The following is a 22960-nucleotide window of genomic DNA, read 5'->3' as shown; positions in this document are numbered from 1 at the left end:
ATAAGCAATAGTGGATTTTCACAATTGAGGCACCATGCTAAAACATTCAAGCATAAAGAAGACTCTGAAAAACGTCAGGAGGATCCTTCTCAAGCTCTGTTTGTTCTTAATACAAGTGGTAAAGGGTTCAGTTTAGTTGTAAAATGTAAGAGCAGTGGAATTAGTACTTGGGTCATGAGTGAGGAAGAAAAAATAAAAATTTTCTTTGTTCAAATTTTTTTAACTATTTCGTCTATAAAATACGCTGTTTTGTTTTTTTTTTTTTTTTTTTTGTTTTTTGTTTTTTTTTTTTTTCAAAAATTATTCTTTCAACTACAGGAAAGTCATTTCAGATGTAAGGAATAATTTTATTTGAGGGATTTTTTAAAACGAAATCATTGATAAGAATAAATAAATAATATATGATATGTATTATTTCTTTTTTCATAGCAAAATTATTCATGTAATGTGTCTTATATTTGTCCTATATTTATTGCGGAAAATGTCCTATATGTGACAAGTCGCTCACTTCTACCCCTGCCAGTGCTACAGAATCATTTTCAATTAATCATACAATAAAAGAAAGTCATATTTCTTCCTCTTTCCATTTCACATTTAAAGTAAAAATATTGTTCATGTATATGTTAGGTGTTTCTGAAAAATGAAATTAATTGAGCATTTTTTCTTTTGCCGAACTGTGCAAAAATTGTCAAGTCCGTTACAAAACATATTAAATTGATTTTAGATAAACGAGTTCGTAAAAAGTTCTGAAACTTAGTTGCACTGTTTGTGTTTTGTTTTTCTTTAATTAGGAGTGTGATTGTTTAATACTTGGTGATTTCTTGAATTCCAATAAAAAGAACTTAATTTGAGAAACTCAAATCCGCTATTTGTAGCAAAGTAACGGATTTGACAGTAACAGCAAACTATCTTCAGAAGGCTACATGTTAATTAATAGCATTAAGAAATGAAGCAAAATCCTTTAATATTTAACTGACAAATGATATTCAAGCAAAAGAAAGAACTAAATTTGTAATTTTAGCATTAAAAAAAAAGGTAACGAACTTGACATTGAATAAAAATACGCAACTTTAATTGTTTATACAAGTTTAAGAAATTGCTTATATAATTACTGTTTCTTTTCACCTGCAAAGCAAATGGCTGCAGATAACTAATCAAAGTCTTTTCATTGAAAATGTATTGCCATCTCTTGATGTAATTGAAAACCATTTTTTCATGAAATTATACCTTATAACGGATTTGATAAAATAGGAGGGACAAAATATTTTGTGGGATATCTTGAATTTAAAAAAAAAGTATTAGTCTTGAGACTATTATTGATGCTATATGAGAAATTTTAGCGGATACACCAATAATTTTAAATGTTTGAAAACATTCAAAATTATGGTGATTACTTGGTAAGAATGTGAGAAAATATTTTTGGATGAAAGGTGGAAACGATTAAGGTCTTTTAGCCACAAATGTTCATTTTAAATTCACAGCTTCAGAAAAAAAGCATTTTGTATTTGACCATTTCAATGTATATAAATAGAAATTCCTTATTTTTTCCAGTATTTCATATTCCTTTTCATAATTCTTGGGTCTGAACTTGCCGTTGGTGTTCTTGCAATTATCTTCCAAGACAAAGTAAGTTTAGAAGCATTTCTTTTTATTTTAAAATAAAAAAATCTACTAATCTTTACAAATGAGCTTGATTAATCTCATTGAATGGAAAATAATGGAGAATTTGCTGCGTTACGTTAGTTGAGTTGTATTTATGAAACCTATTCTTTCGCAGTCTTATGTCCTGCGGAAGTTTTTTTTTTTATTTCCAATGCAGCAGCCTTTTGGATATTATCCTAATGCCATACAGAAATCGTGTAAGAGATCAAATTATCAAATACTTATGCAAACAAGATATACAGGGTGTTTCGTTTTAACCTACAAGACCTTTATTTTCGCAACCGTTAGTCTTAAATGTATACTTCCAATCACAAAAAATGTTCAAAATCAGATGCAGAGTTAAGATATTGAAAATTTGAAGCAAAAATAGCAATGAGTCAGAAAATACAAAATTTAACTTTTTATACGGGTCCCTTAGGTCCCTTATTAGTTAGATTAGTTAGATTAGTTATTAGGTCCCTTAACTAATATGAAGGGAAATAATCTCGATTGAAAAATATTACTTATACAAAAAACTTGACATTTGTGCGATCAAATCTCAAGGAGATATTCGAGTTTAAAGTTTTAAGGGAACATACAAAAGATGAGATCGGAACTTATCGCCCTTTCAGAGGAATGTCAGGTTGTCGAAGTAAAAGAAAAAACTAAGTATTTATATTTTTCATTGCTATTCCAAAACAAATGCAAATGTTATGCCATGATACGCAAGAACACACTACAAAACCTCGAACAATTGAAAACTCACACAATACGCACACATATAATTTCAAACTGTTGTTAACAGCTATATTTACTCCCAAAAGGCGTTACTGAGGGCGAGTGAAAAGTAGTGTAAGTCGCAAAACGCTCCGTTTCATAGCTCGATGAATATTGGTCGTACTAATGTCAAACTTTTCCTGATAGAATGATTTTTCAATAGAGAAAATTTCCCTAATTATAAGTAAGTGAACCTGGGGCCCGTATGAAAAGTTATATCTTGTATTTTTTGACTCATTTTTATTTTTGCTTCAAACTTTCAACATTTTAACTCGCCATCTGATTTAGAACATTTTTGCAATTGGAAGTATGCATCTAGGACTAACGGTTGCGAAAATAGAGGTATTGCAGGTTAAAACGGAATACCCTGTATAAAAAGTACAGGAAAAAAAACAACAAAACAAAATTAAGGAATCAAGTAAACAAATTGATTAAACATGTTCTACGGGAGTAATCCTTTCAGAAGAAAGATTTGAAGAATAATAATGCATGAAGAGTTAGTATTTCTTCAAGGCAAAATTAGATGTATTATAGTTAAACATAACGTGTTGAACTTGTTTGATTGAAACTTGATCGGTTAACGATATGATTTTCAATGCGATGAGAAGTGAGATGAATTAGCATCGTCATACTAAACTCAACCTGCAAACATGTTTTCTTTTTCCTTTCTTTTTTTTTTTTTTTGCATTTAACTTCTTAAGACGAGATTTATGGTCATTCCATTTCAAGCCATCCAGTAAAATAGCGTTTGGACAATCTTAAATATTGACATTTTTTGAAAAGAAGTTTGTAACCCTTGAAAATATAAAGAATTATAACCCTTAACTTTAGGAACAAGTGTTTTTTTTTTCCAATGAGAATGGGAATGGAGCAAAAATCTCTCTCTTTCATAGTTGCTTTCTCCCATTGGAATTCAGGTTTGGAATTAGTAAAACCTGTAAAGTTGACCACCTGTCTAAGTTGACCGCTATTTTCAGGCAGAGAATTAGATTTATATCATATAATTCAACCTCTATAAGTTGACCACCTTGTTTAAGTTGACCACTAAAGTAGTGCACCGCAAGTGGTCAAAACTTACACAGGTTTCCCTATTTTCAAGTACAGTCGTATCCCGACTTGGATGCGTTCCAAGACTCCTCGCGTAAGTCGAAATTTCGCGTTGTGGAAAAAGGCATTGTATATGATTTTTTATTAACATATCCAATTATTTTACACATTTTTAAGCACCTTTCAAACTGTTTTAAACCATTTATTAACTATATATTACCGGTTTTTATATAAAGAGCTGAATTTTGCTGTATTTTTTAAAACGCTGAATTATTCAACATAGAATACTGGTACGATGCACAAAATCAATAATCAATGGGTCGACATAAAATAAAATGATACAAGTCGTGCAGTATGTAGCAATTATAAAGCACTGCACTAAAATAGTACTGTGCAGTAGATACAATAATAAGTTACATTTATAACTTAAAAATTGAAGATGATAAGTTATGCTGCGCAATCAGATCGTTATTCTAATATATTTTTAAATACAATAGCTTGACATTTACATTTATAACGTTTCCAGTCTATGATTACGCCCCTCTTTCAGGGTCTCTATAATCCACAATATAAGAGCAGCTTCCGATTTCATACTGTTTGCATTTTGCTTAGACACTACTCTGCAAACTTCATATTAAAACTAAATTCTGAACTTGTACGATTTGCCTTTTCTTGAATTTTAATTGCACTTATGGAAGGTTCACTAATACCTAATTGTAGTGCCACCTCCGATCCACTTTTTAGTTGTTCAAACGTATAAAGAATCTTTACCTTTTCTTAAATTGTCCCAAATTTTTGCTTTTTTTTCCATCTTCCTTGGCAAAGCGATGTTTAGACTAGTGCGGTTTGTAAGTACTTGAGCAGTCAGTGATGCTAAAAGGATGTAAGTGCATTTACGAAGTCAATATTTAGTAGTCAATAACAAATCAGACACTTAGCACCACGATTCCTTTCAAATATTTCAAATATTTTCTTGTTGTGAGCGAGAAATTCGCTTTAGCTCTAAAATTCATTGCTCGTGAAAAACTCGCGTTATAGCCATTTCGCGTAAGTCGAATCGCGTTGTAGCGGGAGTCGACTGTATATTTAATTCTTAAAGCATGTTACAGCCAAGGTAGGATGTTACACTTACTTACCTTTGCGTATATTATTTGACAACATATTTGAACAAGAATACCATATTATAACATGTTAAACTATTTTTTTTACACATTTTGACTCTTGTTTAAAATGCCAAGAACCACACTACTTTTCGTAAAAATATCTCGAAGACTTTTTATTGCTTTTAAGTTGTAACCTCTATTTTTATCCTATTAAGTTTCATTTATTTTTTGCTGCTTTGATACCCTTGTAGTTTAACGTTTTGAAAAATCTCGTAGATCTCATATTTAGGCAGTGATGTTTTAGGTTTTTATACTAAAATTACATCACAGTACATGGTACATTATGGAATTATTCCAATATCGTGTAAATAAGAAACAATGGTTCAATGTTCAAAATAACAATTTCGTTTTAAAATGATACTTTCGAGTTTCCACTAGAAGATTTTCAAAAAAGGAAACTGTTAAACTCTGGTAAAACATGTTTATACCATGGTTCACGCGTGAATGCTTGGAAAAATCGAAAAATTAGAAATAATTTATTTTAAGTACAATAGACTTTCATTTTGTACAGAATGTTACCCAGTAGCAGTAACAAACATTACTAGTAACACACTTGTTATTTCTGGATTCATCACAAGGCATTACGGACCTTACCTTTTATTAAACCGTTATACGTCCTTAATTCACGTCTAAGTAGTTTTTCGCGCTTCGTGTTCAAGTGTTATCACAATTTTTTAAAAAATTGTGTTTTCTGGTTTTAACTTTTAAGTACCTGGACGACCGAGCCTCGCTCGGCTTTAAAAGAATTATTTTTTGTCGACTCGTATTTTTCTAAAGTTCGATACTTTTTTAAACATACTTGGAAAGCATCACGTTAACAAAATATTAAAGTTCTCGATGCTTCCAAGACGCGAGAGATATACATGTAAACACTTCATCAGCATTATAATCATTTCAGCTATAAGAAGCCTACTACTGAATATTGGCCTCCTCTTCCCCACAGTCATCCACCTAGGGAAGTTCTGAGCTGGTTGCGTATAAATATTTAGCGCACGGTATTGTCAAAAAAGTAGTTTCTAAGACCAAACATCGCGACAATAAATATGAAAAAAAAAAATGATTGAAAATGCGCCGCTACCTTCTTATAACACTAAAGTACCAAACAAAAAAGATTCTGAATGCAATTAAATCAACATTTTGCTTTAAACTATCTCTTAGGGGAGCCTGGGGTAATAAGAGATAAAAGGGGTAACAAGAGACAAAAATAAAATGAAGTAAAATAAAATGTATACTAATATTCCAAAAAACTTGAAACAATTATCTCATATAAGTGCATTAAATGGACTCCTCTTGATTTTTCAGGCGATTATTCAACTTAAATATTTTGATTTAAAAAATGTTCAAAAATTTCAATAAATTCTTGTCTCTAAAAACCACATGTGGGATAATAAGAAACTAAGGCTCTTCAAACATAGCAAGGTAAAATCCTGTGGAGTAATGAGAGACATCTGCAAGCAATTCTTAATCTGCCAATATTTTTTAATTTTTGATATTTTCATCTGTTAAAAAAAAATATTTTTTTTCTCAAAAATTAATGTTTACAAATGTGTTTGAAATTCATTTCTTATAGTTCTAGGTCCTAAATAACATAATATTAGACTTAATGATAGTTCTAATTAATGAACATAACCTTAAGGATCGATCAAAAACATCAATCTAATTTTAAGTGGCCAGAAAATATTTTAAAACTTCTCTAAAGTATAGTCGAAAGTAGGTACAAAACGTATCTTTAAAGTATGTATTATTAGAGGTTTCTTCTAGTCCCTAAGTATAAATGAACTTGAGCTATTTATTTTCTAATGAAGTAGTAGTGATTTATTAGTAACTTACAGACATTCTACACATAAAATCATACATTTATAACATCTAAATATGGTTTACTATGATGAGTATAGCTGATTTTAGATTTAGGCTATGTTGAAAAAAAAACTATTCTATGAGCTTGCGAAACTTAGACTAACCATCAAACCCGTCGTATTTTACCTGAAACAAACAAAATTGTTAGTATTGGGTAGTAAGAGGCACCTGTCTCTTATTATTCCTACAAAAAAATAAAAATGGGATAATAAGAGACTGGCCTACAACCTGTAAATAAAGGAGACTTTCAAGATTTCAAAAAATAGTACTGGTCAGAAGTTTACATGTTCAAACACATTAATAACTCCCAAACACTTCACCTACAACATTTTAAGGTAAGATCAACGTGAAATTTTTTTTCATTGCATGAAAAAAAAAATTAAAAACATGTTATAAACTTTTAAATAAGTGCATTGTAGTCAAGTATACATATGGTTCTTTATATTACGTATTTTTAAAGTTCTCTAAGAATATTTTTTATTTGTGATTTTTTGACTGCGTTTCTTATTACCCCTGTCTCTTATTACCCCGGCCTCCCCTACATTTTGTTTCCACTGTACAATTTTCCTGTCATTAATTAAAAGACTTTGAACTTGGAGCCAATTTTACTGTGGGTAAATCAGTTTTTAACCCAAAATTTCCTTTCATACTATGTTGCAATTCACGATTTTATCCCAATCTAGATTTTCATTTGGAATAAGTACTTTTAGTGTAGTTGGTCACTTTACGCCAGAAAATGCTACATAGCATGCTATCCATAAAAACTGATGATCCACAAGACACTCCAACCAATTATAAAAACAAAATATAAACTGCTTCTAGACATATGTTTTTTTTCGAAATAAAATTTAGATGCGGGATTTTAAAAAACATATAAAACTATTTGAAGTGTAAAAAAGAATATAAGTAAATAAAATAAAATAAGATGGTCAAGCAATAGTTTTGCTTGAAAAAAAAAAAAAAAAGCCTTACTTCGACTTACATAGTGCTTTTGAATTTGTTTTTAGCCAAGTGTGATTGAAATGAGCCAAAGTGGCTAATATCAGCCAAGCCTGGCAACCCTAAGCAAGTTTAAAATTTTAAAACGAGAAGGGACAAATTTTCATTGTTATGGTTGCAAATCGTCTGCTTTATGTGTCAATTCACAGTTTTTTTTCAAGGCTGAACTCAATTAGACTTTATATTAAAAAACTCTTTTTTGAAAAAAATCGCGTTTTTACAGAAAAAACGCTGATGTAGATGAACTTAGAATGCTAAACTACAATTAAATCCAAAATTTCATCCAAATCGCTAGAGCCGTTTCCGAGATACGAAATATATACATACCCACAAGAATTGCTCGTTTAAATCTATAAGATTAAATATGCTTTATTATTTGCTCGTTACCTTTTATTATGTTTGTTTTGCATATAATTTCTTTTGTTTTGATTTACTAAAGAATGCTTCCATAATCGTTGAGAAAGCATCTTCTGTCATGTCAGTTGTGCCTGTAGTGAAACCTTTTATTCAATTTGAATTCTAGAAGCATTCAAGCATATCATTGCTTTCTTTCTCAAAGGGTGTGTCAGAAATGGAAGGCAAATTAAAGGATACGCTGAAAACGAAATACGGCGTCGACCAACCTATTACCCAAGCTTTTGACCTCGCCCAAACAAAGGTAAGAAACAGTTCTACTAGCCTCTTAGTGATTTTGACGGCTTGTGCTTGCTTATTTTTCAAGTGATATACTTTTATTTTGAAAAAATGTAAATCCATTCCATGCGAGAATTAATACTCTAACCTAAGATTTGCTTTGCAGAGCTTGAGTCTAAACATGCCCAATAACATTTTAAAATGCTGTTAAAATATGCTAATAGCACGTAAATTGGCCAGTTTAAAAAGCTTAGGATTTAGCAAATGAATTTTATAGTAGCTGGAAATCCAAATCAAGTTTTGACAGTATCTTATACATATAAAATCTGAGTATCTATCTATCTATCTATCTATCTATCTATCTATGTCCAAGCTTCTTCTCCCGAACGACAGTGAACTGACCATCGAACCAGGTATCGATGGATTCGTAATCTTCCCGTCTTCATGTTTGGCTATTTAACATAATCCTCTGATAATAATTAGCGGAGATATCAATTAAAAACTATTAATTGTGACTCTTAGATTTCAAAATCAAATCCCTATTTTTCGAAGGCTTTCCTCCATTCAAATTATTATTCAGTGCTTCATCTCAACTTTCCGCAACAACGCTTTTATTAAAATGTATAGCGGTGAAGAAAATCATTGAGATGAAAGATCTGTTGCCATTTTTTTTTCTCGAATAAGAACAGGTAAAACTCTTGTTTTTGTTTTGAGGCTTTTCCTGTAATCACAGGGGATTTAAAATGTTTACTTTTTGGGAGTTTTCCGCAATCTGCCGCAAAATTTCGCTGGCCATTTTTTTTTTGGTTCAAGTCTGAGTATTGAACTCGCGTCACTTGACATAACTTATATTTTCGAGGAGGACCGTGCACGTCGTAAAGTAAATGAGTGATTTACATGCAGTTTATTTTTAGTTACCTAACCTTAGTTAAACCTTGCTTTACGCGCATTTATTTATTCCTTAACGCGTTAGAAACTAGTGTCAGTGTACTACAAAAGCATCAACTGGACTGCTCTTACATTTTTTAGGTAGCCCGTGCAACGCCGGGCACGCAGCTATCTTATACATATAAAATCTGAGTATCTATCTATCTATCTATCTATGTCCAAGCTTCTTCTCCCGAACGACAGTGAACTGACCATCGAACCAGGTATCGATGGATTCGTCATCTTCCTGTCTTCATGTTTGGCTATTTAACATAATCCTCCGATAATAATTAGTGGAGATATCAATTAAAAACTATTAATTATGACTCTTAGATTTCAAAATAAAATCCATATTTTTCGAAGGCTTTCCTCCATTCAAATTATTATTCAGTGCTTCAACTCAACTTTCCGGATGAACGCTTTTATTAAAATTTACAGCGTGAAGAAAATCATTGAAAAGAAACATCTGTTGCAATTTTTTTTCTCGAATATAAAGAAATAAAATTAGGCTTTTGTTTTAAGGCTTTTCCTGTGATCAGGGTGTTTAAGTTGTTTACTTTTCGATTATTTTGCCGTAATCTGCAGCAAAATTTTGCTGTGTTTTTTTTTTTTTTGTTCAAGCCTGATTGTTAAATACGCGTCACATGACATAACTTTCATTTTCGAGGAGGACCGTGCACGTCGTAAAGTAAATGAGTGATTTACAAGTTATTTGAGTTCTTTGAGGGTTTGTACCTGGAAAACGGATTGATGTAATTCTTGTAAGACCATGTGGATAGAATCCATCCAAATATTTATCTGAGTGGTATGTTGCATTAATAAACACCCGGGCAACGCCGGGTAGTAGACTATTTTATGTAAAAAGCGGATTGTTATTGTGCATAAATATTTCCGATATAGTCTATCAGATGTAATTCAGTTTAACGTGAGTAAAGATTATAGTTGATAATGCATATATTTTCCCCTTTTGTGCTGACTGAAAATGTACTCATAACTTGTATCATTGATAACGATTATTAACGTTGATGAGGTGTTTTGGCAAAAATATGTTTTACTGGTGTTTTGCAAACCTTGCTTTACGCGCATTTATTTATTCCTTAACGCGTTAGAAACTAGTGTCAGTGTACTACAAAAGCATCAACTGGACTGCTCTTACATTTTTTAGGTAGCCCGTGCAACGCCGGGCACGCAGCTAGTCTCATAATATGTGATGAAATAATGTACTCAAAAAAGTTAATTATCACCTGCATTATAAGTGACGGTAGATTATTTAAGACTGACCGCTAACATTGCTACTGCTTCTGAAATTTTAAAAATAGCTTATAAAATCTTCAATAATTATTGTTATTTAAATCACAGTCTGGGGAATACATTCAAAATTTTAAAGTCATTTCCACAAGGAAAAAAGGAAGAGAAAGAATCCTGTGTTATATCCAAGATATTACAAAAAAAGGACCACCAGAAACCAATATTGCATATATGTGTATGGTTTCACAAAAAGGAAAATGTAATTTTATGAAGGGAGAAAATTGGAGACTTCAGCGAAATGAATCGATATTACATATATAATGTTGAATATATCCGTTGTTCAAACCCATTCACGGTGTGAATGCTCTTCAAACTTGCTTTGACTCTGAATATTGTATTGATCGTATGCAGGGGCGTGCACAGAAATTTTGGGGCCCATCACAAATGACTTTTTCGGGCACCCCTCCATATTGTTTACCCCTATATTTCACCCCTAGTTTTAAAAATATTGGACCCCCTTCAGGCTTGGGCTCAGGCCAACAGGTGTCCCCCCCCCCCTCCGTGCATTTCCCCTGATCGTATGTAGTTAAATCTGCAGTGGTGTCAGAAGAGGGACTTAGCAATTTTAAGACAATCTGGAGCTAACCTTCGAGGTTTTTCTACTACGGGAGGACCCTTTGTTACTATGTGGTGAACAGTTTTGTATTTTACAATTTGATTTGAATTAGGTAATTTAGTAATAGCAGGAAATTCTCGCAATAGTTTATGAGATTCTGTATCCCCAAAAAGAGAAATTTGAACCGAATGTAGTTTCGAATCTATAATTCGACCTGCTGATTGCAATTTTGTTTTCGTATCTCTCGGGTATTTATCGCGAAGATCTGGGACCAATTTAAAAAATGGAGGAAATCGAAGAATAGATGAACTTACATCTGCAATCAGGAAAGTCCATAAGAAGTTTCGTCTTAATTTCAGATTCAGGGATAAGTTTTTCTGACCGTAAACATTAATGTTGGAAAAATTTTCTGCCAAAAGGGCTTGTTGTGAAGCATTTCGTTTTTGGTAGGTATTATCTGGAATTAAACTGACGTCTGACCCTGTGTCAACCAGAAAAGATATATTTGTTGTCCGGTCGCGAATGAGCAGGCGACGTGATTAGGCAAGGAATAAGTCACCGCTCTCTATTCCTGGCTCGTTTCGTTTCCCTGCCACTAGCAAGGTTTTACGCATTTTTCTTCATTTGTCTCCAAAGCGTCTATTGTACCAACGAATTGAAAAATCACGCTTACGAGAAACACTCATTTCACGTCCGGGTCACCATTACGTATTGGTGTCAGAAGAGGGATATTGACTACATAACTCAGTTTTTGATAAATCACTGTTTTATTCATGAAATTACATGTTCACTTTTCCAGTGACAATCTTCCTCTGACTGCCAGTGCAATTAGTCTTGTGGGATTTCAAGTGGTTGCACAGTTGGGGTTTAAATAAATTGCGCAATTGGGATTTCTCCTTTTGCATGTACTGATCTGATGAATTTTTTTGGTTTCCCACTAATCTGCCTTCCAAGGTAACCTGAACTCTGTTTCTGATATGAAAATACCGTTCAAACTTCGAAATTGTGATTTATGTTTTAAGCTGACCCTAGATGAGACTGTCTTAACAAGGGAGAAACTGAAGATAAACGCAGGTAAATACCATTAAGAGTTAAAATTAAATGTTTTTGATCTCAAATGGCACATTTGGCATTGAAAAATTTTGATTCTGTAACCTTTGGGCGAGTGCTGTCTACAGATATTTGCTTAAGCCAAGTGACCTCGCTAAACAGACTTTGCACTTATTCGAAAGATCTTTAAGAATTAAGTGCCTGTTTCAACCCCGATTAACTGACAAAGTATTAAACCCGTATCGGGAGCATTGAAATGAAGAACGCAAACCAAAATGTAAACTCATTCTTAATACCACTAAGAACCTTGCCAAAATCTCAAAATTATCTCTGGTTAATTGTGCTACATTTGCAGATTTACAATATTTTTTTTATTTTCAATTGAAAAACTACAGAGGTTTATAACGACATTTGGTTAATTGGTAACTATCTTTTCTTTGCAGTTTCAATGCTGTGGCATCCGTGATCCTACAGATTATGAGGATAGCGCCTGGAAGCGGGGGAGCGGCGCGGGGCGCAACGTGAGCCCCTCGTGCTGTGTGCTTAGGAATGCGGGTCAACCGGGGGCCTATCTAAACCCCCAGCCCCTCAATGAGAGCATGTGTCAGAGGGACGACGGCTCCAATGCTCGTTTCAGACACCAAAGCGTAAGTTACTGTCTTTCTCTTAAGTAGAATTTACTCAACAGCATTAAGCTCAAGTATTGCTGGACCCAGTTTGTAAAATCAGAAGAAATTAGAAACAACGTTCTTAAACATTGTTCATTGATTTTAATTAGGCTGACTTAGAAACGATAAATCGTTCCTTTATCGTAAACAACGCTAACCACTAAATCTGGAGGAGTACTTTTTATTAACTAATTTTATTTTTACCTCTAAAACTTGTTAAACGCTCTAAACATTAGATTCATCTGAAATTAATGGAAAGTAACTTTAATCTCAATTTCGACTTTTTCCTATTAACTGCTACTAAATGTTTTAAATACTTAGAATAAAGAATCTGAAAACCATAACTTTTTTAATATAGTCGTCTAACTTCAAGGTAATAAAACTGTTCATATTTTTTTTAACTTTTTTTTTTGTTTTTTGTTTTTGAGATAGTTTTGTTAGGAATATATTTCACAGCAAGTATCTTGTGCTACTATTAGTAGCAAATATCGAATCTTTTTTTTTCCTTTCAAGATATTTCCTATTAAAGGAGTTAAACCATTACGAGTCAAATATGTGTCCGACTGCTGTTGTAGTTGTTGAAGACTTAAAATTTATAACTGAAAAAAAAAAAAGAATTTTTTCGTATGTGGCCGTGGTAGCAGTGATGCAAAATCGGTGAAGATATTCAGATAAATAATGCGCATTTTTCAGATAAGTAAACTAGTTGATTTTTCGACTGTCGGAAAGAGTGTAGGAAAGTGATATTGAAAAAATGGAAAATTTGTAACGGTGAAAAAAAAATTTTTTTTTGTTTTCTTCCTAGTTGGGCTTCTAACACAATGTCACTTGTATCTTCATTTCTGAGGTTTCAAAAATCGGCAAAATGGAGCTGTTTTCTCAAAGAGAATCGCTTTAAATGATCTTCTGTACCTAACGCACTTTAGTAACACATATCACATATAGATATGATCACATGATCACATATAGATAGGGGGCACACTAGTGTTCAAAGGTTGAGCATTACTGAACTATATGATACCGATTTCTTCGTTATACATCAACATAAATTCTCTTTTCGGATAACAGAGTTTTATTAGCTAACATATCGTTGATAAGACTACAACAATTTTTTTCAGATTAAAAAATAATAATGATGAAGACTTGTTTTTAAATAAGTTAAACGCATTGTTAAGAAAGAAGAACGGAAAGAAAGAAGAATGGATAAGGAAGGAACATAAAATTCTTCCATTGCTTGCATTGGCTAGCATGCAACCTCTGACAATAAAGTTCATTGAATGAAGTCAGAAAAGGTCGAGCTGGAAACACTGGCGAAACGAAACGCTGCACCTGCGTAGCGTCAGGCGTTGACCACCTACCTCCACCGTTGTCCAGTTGAGCTTCATTTGTGTACCATGTAAGATTAGTTATACTAAGGGAAGTGCATTGGTTCTTAACAGCGAACAGAAAAATGAATGAACAAAGTTCATTTTACAGGGTATGTTCAATAAGTATCGGGACTGGTTCCAATAATCAAAATTTATTACAGGTATCAATACAATTACTTAATAATCTTCAAAATACATTCCTCCTGCTCTGATACACTTAGTTTGGCGCGTCTGTCACTCGTCAAAAGCCCGCTAGAAGTCCGTTTTCGGAATACTGTTGAGAACCTTTGTCGTCACCTATTGAACCGCCTCAATGGAGTTGTACCGATGTCCTTTGAGCTCCCTTTTCATTCGTGCAAACATAGGCGTCGGAGTTGGGGGAGCTGGGGGAGCTTGAGCTCCCCCTGGAATATTTCAGACCGGCTCAGCTCCCCCGGAAAAATTCTCGCACAGCAGCTTTCTGTCGTACATTGTTTACCTCAAACCTGATTTCAAAAATGTGATCTGCCTTTTCTAAGAATTTCCACCTAATAAGCAACAAAAGCAGGGGACAGAGGGAGTGGTCTGTGCACTTGAGTCCACCTTCACCCTTTCTTTCACTGTTTACACACCTCTTGATTCCCGGAAGAAAAATAAAAGAATTTTAGACAAGCTATCCTACCGGCTGTGGAAAAGTGGGCTTTGCCCCGCGGCCTGCAAAAATCAGTACGATAAGGGTTTGCTCCTCACCTTGAGCTCGTGTTTCGGGAGCGGCATCGCAGTTTAGTTCACACTTTTATTACTTTTGCTTCGCATGCCGTTTTTTTGTCACGTTATCACAAAAAGGAAGGTGAGTCAGTTTGGCATTTAAATATGAATAATACGGAAGGTGCTACAGACATAACTATAAAAAAGGTTACTAAGGTAAGCAACTTGTTTAAATCAAATGATTTCAACTTTCCAGAAACTTATCTTACTTTAAGATATCTGACTCCTTAAGGCGCAATGTAAAGAATTTCCAGCGGAGTCCTTTGAAACTGGTTGATTAAAATAAACTTGCAAAATATAACGTGAAAGTTAAACTAAAAGACCAAGTGGTCGTGTTCTTTATTCATTGCAATTACCTACATAAAAAAAAAACTCGGGGAGGGGAGGATCCCCATTTACAAACAAATTAATTAATTTTTTTTTTTTACTCCGTCGTTTATTTCTCTCTTTTATCATTTTTCACTCCTTTATAAAAAGTTAAGCCCCGAACAAAGAAAAATCTTTAAATACTTCCCAAAAGTCTATGTAGTTACAAAACAAGAAACAGTCCTAAACTAATTCTCGAGGGATCATGAACGTACATATATTTCGGATTTAAATTCTATGTTTCGATCAAAAGGCACCATCAGATCGCAAAAATGTCATTGTTCGATAATCTATCGAAACCGAAAGTAATTTGTTGCCAGATAGAGACTCTGTAGCGCTCGAAATAGATATTATTCAAAAATTTTTTTATTTATTTTTTATGGGAAATATTATCAAAAGAAACAACATAAATCGGTGGCGTACTCAGAAATTACTTTTGTAGGCGCAAATCATTGCTGTGATAAAAAATGCAATTTTTAGAACTATCTCACTGTAAAAAGTTTTTAAAAAAATGTTCCCGTTATTTTGTATCATTTTAAACCGTCAGGGATAGATTTTTTTCATGAAGTTATAAAACTGCAAAGATAAATATCATTCAAAGAATACTAAAGGTACAGGAACATTTCAGGAACAAAAATTCACATAAATCAAAATCGGTGAAAAATCTTCACTATTATAATATTCCTAAAATCTTTCAATGATTACAACAACAGTTACTACGTAAAAATCAGTTTTAAAAAATGCGAATTCATTGAAATGAAAAATTTGAACATAATACTTTACGAAGTTAGATTTATTTGAAATTTTTTGCTTTCCTAATTTACGATTTTTTTTGTCACATACAGATATACTTTCATGCCAAAATTGTAACTTTTCATTTATTATTTTTCATTTATTAAAAAAAACTCCTACAATATTTTATAGTTTCTCTCAAAGACTTTTACTAAAATTTTTCTGAACAATAAAATATATAACGAACACTTCATTTTAACACATTTCCAACGTTCTGTTTCTCCACCCTTCTGTTTCATCTTTTTCCCTTTTTCTAGTTCTCAGAAAATAAGAGAGTCTTCTAAATGCTACGCTGCCGAAGTCCTTCCTTTCCTTCAAAATTATTACAGACGAGCGCCTAAAATTTTGTTTTCAGGACTCGGTTCCCTGAAAATTTCTGAAAGAGAGTCCCTGAATACCTTCTTCTCCAACAACATGGGAAATTAAATAATATTCCCTTTTTGGGAATTCAATTTCAAAAAATTGCTCGGCGCCTAACCAGGGGTTGATTACGATTACTGGGCCTGATTGCCAGGGCCTGATTACAATTAGACCTCGGCCTAATTGGCCAGGCCTAAGGGGCCCCAAATTACTGAAATAATTATGCATAACCTTACAACTATACGAAAAAATTCCATGTATTTTTAAAAGTAATAATACAAAAAAAAATGACATTTTATTTAGAAAAGAACTTTTTTAAAGGAGAATTTTTATTAATTCTGCCACTAGCGAATTTACCATGCCACAATTTCGAGTGCCCCGAAGGAGATTCGTGAATGCACATGATAAATAATTTACATAGTTCTGGGCCCCGAAAATGCATTCCGACAGTGCTAATAGAGTCTTCAGGGAGCCATGAAATTATTGCAATCCTAGGGTCTCACATTTTGTTATTCGGGACCTGCCCCTAACGCTGACAAATATCATCCGCAGTCGCATTTTTTAGATTATAATTTCGAAAAAAATAAGGAGAAGGAACCTCTAAACCTTTTCTGATAACATCATTGAAGAACGCTCCCTAGGACAACTTTGAAAAATTACCAGAGTAGAGCCCTAGTACAGCCTTTTCCCCTGACATCATTGAAGATTGTCTACAATAGCGATTTTGGGTCTTAAAATTCGAAATATTAAGAGGGAAATGTAAATCTATTTGAAAATTCGATCGAGGACAATCCCTCGAGTCATATTACTAGTTTCACTAACGTCAACAAATATGGTATATAATCCGCTTTTACGACATTAATTTCGAAAAATTTTCAGGGAAGTTTATTCGAACCTTTTTTTCTCTTAACATTCCAAAAATCGCTTAAAAACTCGTTTTTAGAACAATAATTTTGAAATTTTCCCTTATACGCGCTCATCTTCGAGAGCTGATCGATCCCCTTTCAAAACCAGAGTTTTATCACCTCATTATCTCCATATACAATGTATTTATTAAATATGATTGAAAATTTTGCTGGGAAAGAGAGAGAGATGGAGAGAGAAAAGCTTTGAGAAGCTAATATCTTATGGGGAAAAAATTTAAGTGCCTCCCCCTTTAAATTATTTTCTGGTTATGGCATAATGTGTCTCAGCTCCCCCTACTTCCACCAAGTTCCTACGCCTCTTTGTGGAAACAAGAATAAGTCTGGCGAAGCCAGGTCTGGGCTGTAGGGGCCAAGTCGGGGCTGTCCAAAATTTCTTGCGAAATTTCCACCTGCCAGTTTTTGTTCCTCGCTCAAGACTTTCGGTGCCAGCTTCGCGCTCACTTTCCTCATCGCAAGATCCTTTGTTACAATGATGTGGACGGTTCTGGCTGAAAGGTCGGTCTCCTCACTAATAAGGGCGATGGTTAAACGCCTGCCAGAGTCCAAAACTGTTTTCACTTTGACCACCTTGAGCGGTTGGAGCAGTCGTCGGGCGTCCGACGCGGTGATCGTCTTCGACGAGCTCCCGGCCTTCTTTCAACATTTTGCGAAACTTAAAAACTCTTGTGCAGCTTAAGGCATCATTCCCATAAGCTTTTTTAATGAGCTCAAGGGTCTCAGATGCGGATTTCCACAGTTTAAAGTAAAATTTCGCAACGTTCCATGCTGGCGTGATGACACCATAAAAAAAAATCCCACGTCACAAAAATCCGCCTCCTGTCTCAACGCATGCCCGCAGGCGACTGAATTACAGTGTGCCTGAGGGGCGGTGAATCCCTCTACCGAAGCCAACCGGCCGGAGCACCCCCCAACTCTCCGTTGAGGATACAACGCATCAGTCCCGATATTTATTGAGCAGACCCTGTATAATCTGTTTAAACGGTTCCTGAAAAAAAAGGGGTAACCAACTTGAGAATCCACCATACTCGCCAGATCTCAATCCTCCAGACGTCTTCCTATTCCCACTACCCAAACTCGCTTTGAAATGAAATAGATTTGACGATATTCCTGACATCCAACGAAACGTGACGAGGCTTTTGAACTCCATCTCAAAAGAAGATTTTTTGCAATGTTTCTAGGACAAATATAGTAGATCTCAGCAGTGCATAGCTATGAGAGGTAATTGTTTCGAAGGAGAGTAAGGTAACTTTCGTTAATATTTCATCAATGTTACAGGACTATTCCCCAAACTTAATTGTCAGAGGTTGTATAATTTTTTTTAAAAAAAAGGAATTCAACTTTTGCATAGTATTTACTCTCTTTATATTTAACACTGAGTATTCGGACAGCATTTATTATGTTGCAATATTTCGCTCGTTTGAAAAAAAGAACGCCGCAATACGAAACTTTTAATTTTTTTTCGCTTAAAGGTCTTCAAAGTACGTTATCTTCCTTGGAAAATAATGAGATTTTTTGTTCGAATATTAAGTACTAGAGAGTACTAGAATTGTATTTCTTCGTATTGTGGCACTCTTCTTCCAAATGAGCGATTTATTTTTCTAAACATTCATGTATAACTTTCAATTCTTACAGGGATGCAAATACAAACTCGAAGAGTTTTTGAAGGAACAAAGCATGCTCTTTATCGCCATTGGATGTGGAATAGCAGCATTAGAGGTAAGAATAACTTTTCGTAGCTAATCTTTAGGTTATATTTAGTTTTTAAATCTTTTTTTTAATTTAACGTTATACTTTTTTGGATATTTTTACTTTTTGTCTTTGTTTTGTAGTGAAAGGGGTTGTTTTTCGTACCTTCACATAACTTCATAAAAATATTCACATAGAATGTAAATAAAATAATAATAAAAAAAACTCAATTAGTTTTCACCCCTAATTATTTTTAATGTACATAAAATAATTATACACATAAACAGCTAAAGTGATCAAAAAAGGTTGAAAAAATAACTTCAAGAGAAGAGAATAAAAATGAAAGTATGGAAGATACATTATAAAATATAAAAAAAAGAAAATAAAAACTTCTAAAAATGCAAGTACCTACTGCAATTCTTTGATGTATATCTTCATTCTTTGCACAGAATGAAGAGACAATAATTTGTTGACACATAAATACCCAAAACTAATGCTCCTAAAAATAATGTAAGGTTTTTATTACAGCATGTGATCCGTTCGAACATCTGACACTGTTCCATGCATATTTTTTATAGCTGTCGATAAGGCTTTGAGGAATAGTAGTCCCACTCTTCAAAAAATTCAATTTTGAAGATTCGCGTCGTAAAAATAAGTGTTGTTCCTGTACAGTAACTCGTTGGAGTGTGTCCCAAACATGCTAAATCTGATCACGTAGGCAATGGTAAAATATTTTCAGTTTGCAACGCCACCTATCTTGTTAACATATTAACAGAGTCAAATATATGTTTCATTCTACATTACATATAACAATGTAATGCATTATGAAACATGTATCTGACTCAGCATGATGACTGATACGAAAAAATAGTAACCTTTGAAGATCAAGGCACATGATAATGCAAACCATTTTCAAAATTTGATATTGATATTGTTATAGTTTGGAGAATATAAAGAATATTTTTTAATTTAAAGATGATAAAACTCTTGTTATTAATATTTCAAATTTAGCCCTACTGATATTCAATGTAGCATTTATTTTTTAAATATTATGCACGTTTTGTTGTTAAATGTAAAGTACAATTTTAAATGTATGCGGGGCGAAGCGAAATAGTTTATCTGATTTATTTAATTATTAATTTATTTAGATACTAATTGATTTATTCATTCATTATGTACTTCATTTCACTTATTTATTCATCCTTTACTAATTTATTCACTCATTTATTTAAACATTCTTTAATAAATTTATTGACTGATCTATTCATTACATATTATTTATCATTTTCTAATGTATTCATTCATTCATTTAATCACTCGTTGATTTATTTACTAATTGATTCATTCATTACATATTTTATCTATTCATTCAATTATTCATTCAAATTTGAAGTAGAAAATATTTGAGACGAAAAAAAATTTAATTATCATTTTGCCCTTAGTATGAAGAAAAGTGATAATTTTCCTCTTTTATTTAAAGTTACAAATTTACTGCCATAAATTAAAAATAACATTTCAATACAAATCCATTATAAAACATACATCTTTCTCTTTCTATGCAATGAAATTCTCAAAACAAATTTCCAAATTATTCGTCGTGAAAAATGCAATTTTGATTTGCTATTTCACTTTGACCCACATTCCCCTATCCTATGATCCATTTCGCCTGTACTATGTTCCAAACGAACGTTAAGGTCTTTAAAAGCTTCTGTTTTCTGTAATCCCAGAAATGTCAGGTGCCATTCTCCAGGCTGAATCATAAGTGAACAGCACTTTGCTCCAGCCATGTCACATTCAGTTTCTAACGTACCGTGTGTTATTCCGTGATTTCGAACAAACTGTATCCTATGCTGTGACCAAACGGACAGAAAGATGTTTCGAGTTTCTGTTTTTTGTACTCCAAGAAAACATCAGGTGCGATGCTCCAGACTGAATTGTAGATGAACAGCACTTTACTCCAACCATGTTACATCCCATTTCTAACGTATCGTGTCCTATACTGTGATTCCTAACCTACTGTGACCAAACGAACGTAAGGTCATTTCGAGTTTCTGTTTTCTGTAATCTCGGAAAACGCAGGTGTCATGCTCCAGACTGAATCGTATGTGAACAGCACATTACTCCAACCATATCACATCCGATTTCTATGTTGCAAATACAGTCGAGCCCGCTTATGGAATATCGGATAATAGAATATCCTGCTTAATGTAATAAAATTCCAATGTACTACAGTTTTGGTGTGTGCTATTTTTATCCCAGATAATGGAATACCTCGCTTATTAGAATAGTTTTTTGTGGCAAATTACCTATTCCATTAAGCGGAATCTACTATAACTATAAATATTTACACCAATTTATAACAGCAGATAAGATTCAAATGTATAATCAAGATTGCGAAATATATATTTCAGAATTCGAAAGAACTCCTTCAGCGAGTATTAATTGAGTTGTCACAAAAAAAAAAAAAACCAACAGAAGATGCACTAAAATACTTATTACTTTATCACACCCTCAAAACTCCATTTCCACTCCCTAAAATATGTGACAAACACGGATAGTTTTCATTAAAGATGTGTTGTCTTATTGCTTACCTCTTGCTTTCCCAACCCACAGTCAATCCTTATTGGAACTGTATATGATATCTCTTTCTATTTCAGATATTCGGCATGATCTTCTCCATTTGTCTCTGTAAAGAAATATGAGAGATATAAGTCCGGGCAGTCCATTCCTTCGAACTCCTAGATCTCCAGTCAAACTGCTCATTCCCTCTTTTTTTGCAACAGCAACCACCAACTGGCCACAACTCTCTTTTTTTTACAAACTGTTCTGTGGTTTGTGCTATATATCATTATAGTATGTGTTCAGAGAACGATCTACAAACCAGCATTTAACTGTCGCTTTTCCACGTTAACGAAAGTTACTAAGTTAACTTTTAAGAGACATAAGCAAAAATATGCAATTCAGATAAATCAAAAATAAAAGATTTACGACTGTGAAAAGCAGATTCTAAGCTCATAAAGACAGTTGCACTTTTTTTTAACCAGATATAAACGTACAAAGCTGGATGAGGGACTCCCGATCAAATTCGTAAGTTCCCATGAACAAAAACCACCAAAATTTACTCCAAAATTTCGCTTACCAAGTCTTATGTGAATTTCATTCCCAAAGCAATTATCAGTTCTTGTTCTGGATTAGAGTGAAACGTGAGCAATTTATGATGCTAACCTTTCTGCCCTGAGGCGGAAAGATTAACATCCCCTGATTAATACAGAATTTTCGTGCCTGATTAATTTCGAGCCTACATCTACTCTGCCTTTAAATAGGGGAGATAGTTATAAACATGATTTCAATGAAAGAACGTAACCAATTTTTCAATTTCAAAAATAACAGTGAAGATGAAAACTATAAACCAAAATTTTCTAGTGACATTCCATATGACAAATAAAATATGGAAGTCACATACTTTGCATTTTTTACATCGGCGGAAAAGGAAAATGTGATCACTAAACTTTGGCAAACATCATTTCTCGCAAACCAGAAGCAGAACTGCAAAATTTGATATTAGTGCATGTTGAAGGAGGATTAAATTCAAAACCCGCGCAACACCCACGCGCATGTCCAGAAATCTCATTTGAGTTATTCATGATCTGAAGAAAAGTGAACAATTTAGGTAAAATATCAACCAGAAACACAGGTCCTGACTGATGCTTACAAGTCTTGGTACGATGCCAAACATGCCTTATCTGGCGATGTTAAACCATGGTCCAAGGAGTAGACAATTAACTATATGTCCGCTAAGTACTTATATTAGTGACGGAAAATCTTTTATTTTCCTTTGCTCACGATTTCAATAAGCTTTCGTTCGATGGATTTTTAACTTTGTCCAGCTGCCAAAATCCATAAAAGCGGTTTCCGTTGGTTGATTGGAAAAGAAATGAACACTAAAGTACCAAACTGGCAGGCAAGTAAGCCGCGGAAATATTTCTTTGTTGCAGTTAAACTAAAAGAGGAAGTCTTTTTTATGTCTTGATTGCAGATTCGTCTAGAATGGAAACAGAGTTCGCGTAAGGAGGGATAACGCCATCCTACT

The 22960-nt window shown here is 33.5% G+C and overlaps 1 protein-coding gene across 1 annotated transcript in view; it reads left to right on the top strand.

Moving 5' to 3' along the window:
- The window catches only part of LOC129222614 (CD151 antigen-like), a 66128-nt gene extending 44471 nt beyond the window's left edge, over positions 1 to 21657 (top strand). Inside the window, exons 4-8 of the mRNA XM_054857139.1 lie at positions 1552 to 1626; positions 8044 to 8142; positions 12402 to 12605; positions 18817 to 18900; positions 21528 to 21657. Coding sequence (XP_054713114.1) covers positions 1552 to 1626; positions 8044 to 8142; positions 12402 to 12605; positions 18817 to 18900; positions 21528 to 21572 — 507 coding nt within the window. The 3' untranslated portion in view covers positions 21573 to 21657. The remainder of the gene's footprint in view (positions 1 to 1551; positions 1627 to 8043; positions 8143 to 12401; positions 12606 to 18816; positions 18901 to 21527) is intronic.
- Positions 21658 to 22960: the final 1303 nt, after the last annotated feature.

The sequence above is a fragment of the Uloborus diversus genome, chromosome 5, assembly GCF_026930045.1.
Source record: "Uloborus diversus isolate 005 chromosome 5, Udiv.v.3.1, whole genome shotgun sequence".
Lineage (NCBI taxonomy): Eukaryota > Metazoa > Arthropoda > Arachnida > Araneae > Uloboridae > Uloborus > Uloborus diversus.
The sequence above is the reverse complement of the archived record's forward strand: the minus strand, read 5'-3'. Positions and strand labels throughout refer to the sequence as shown.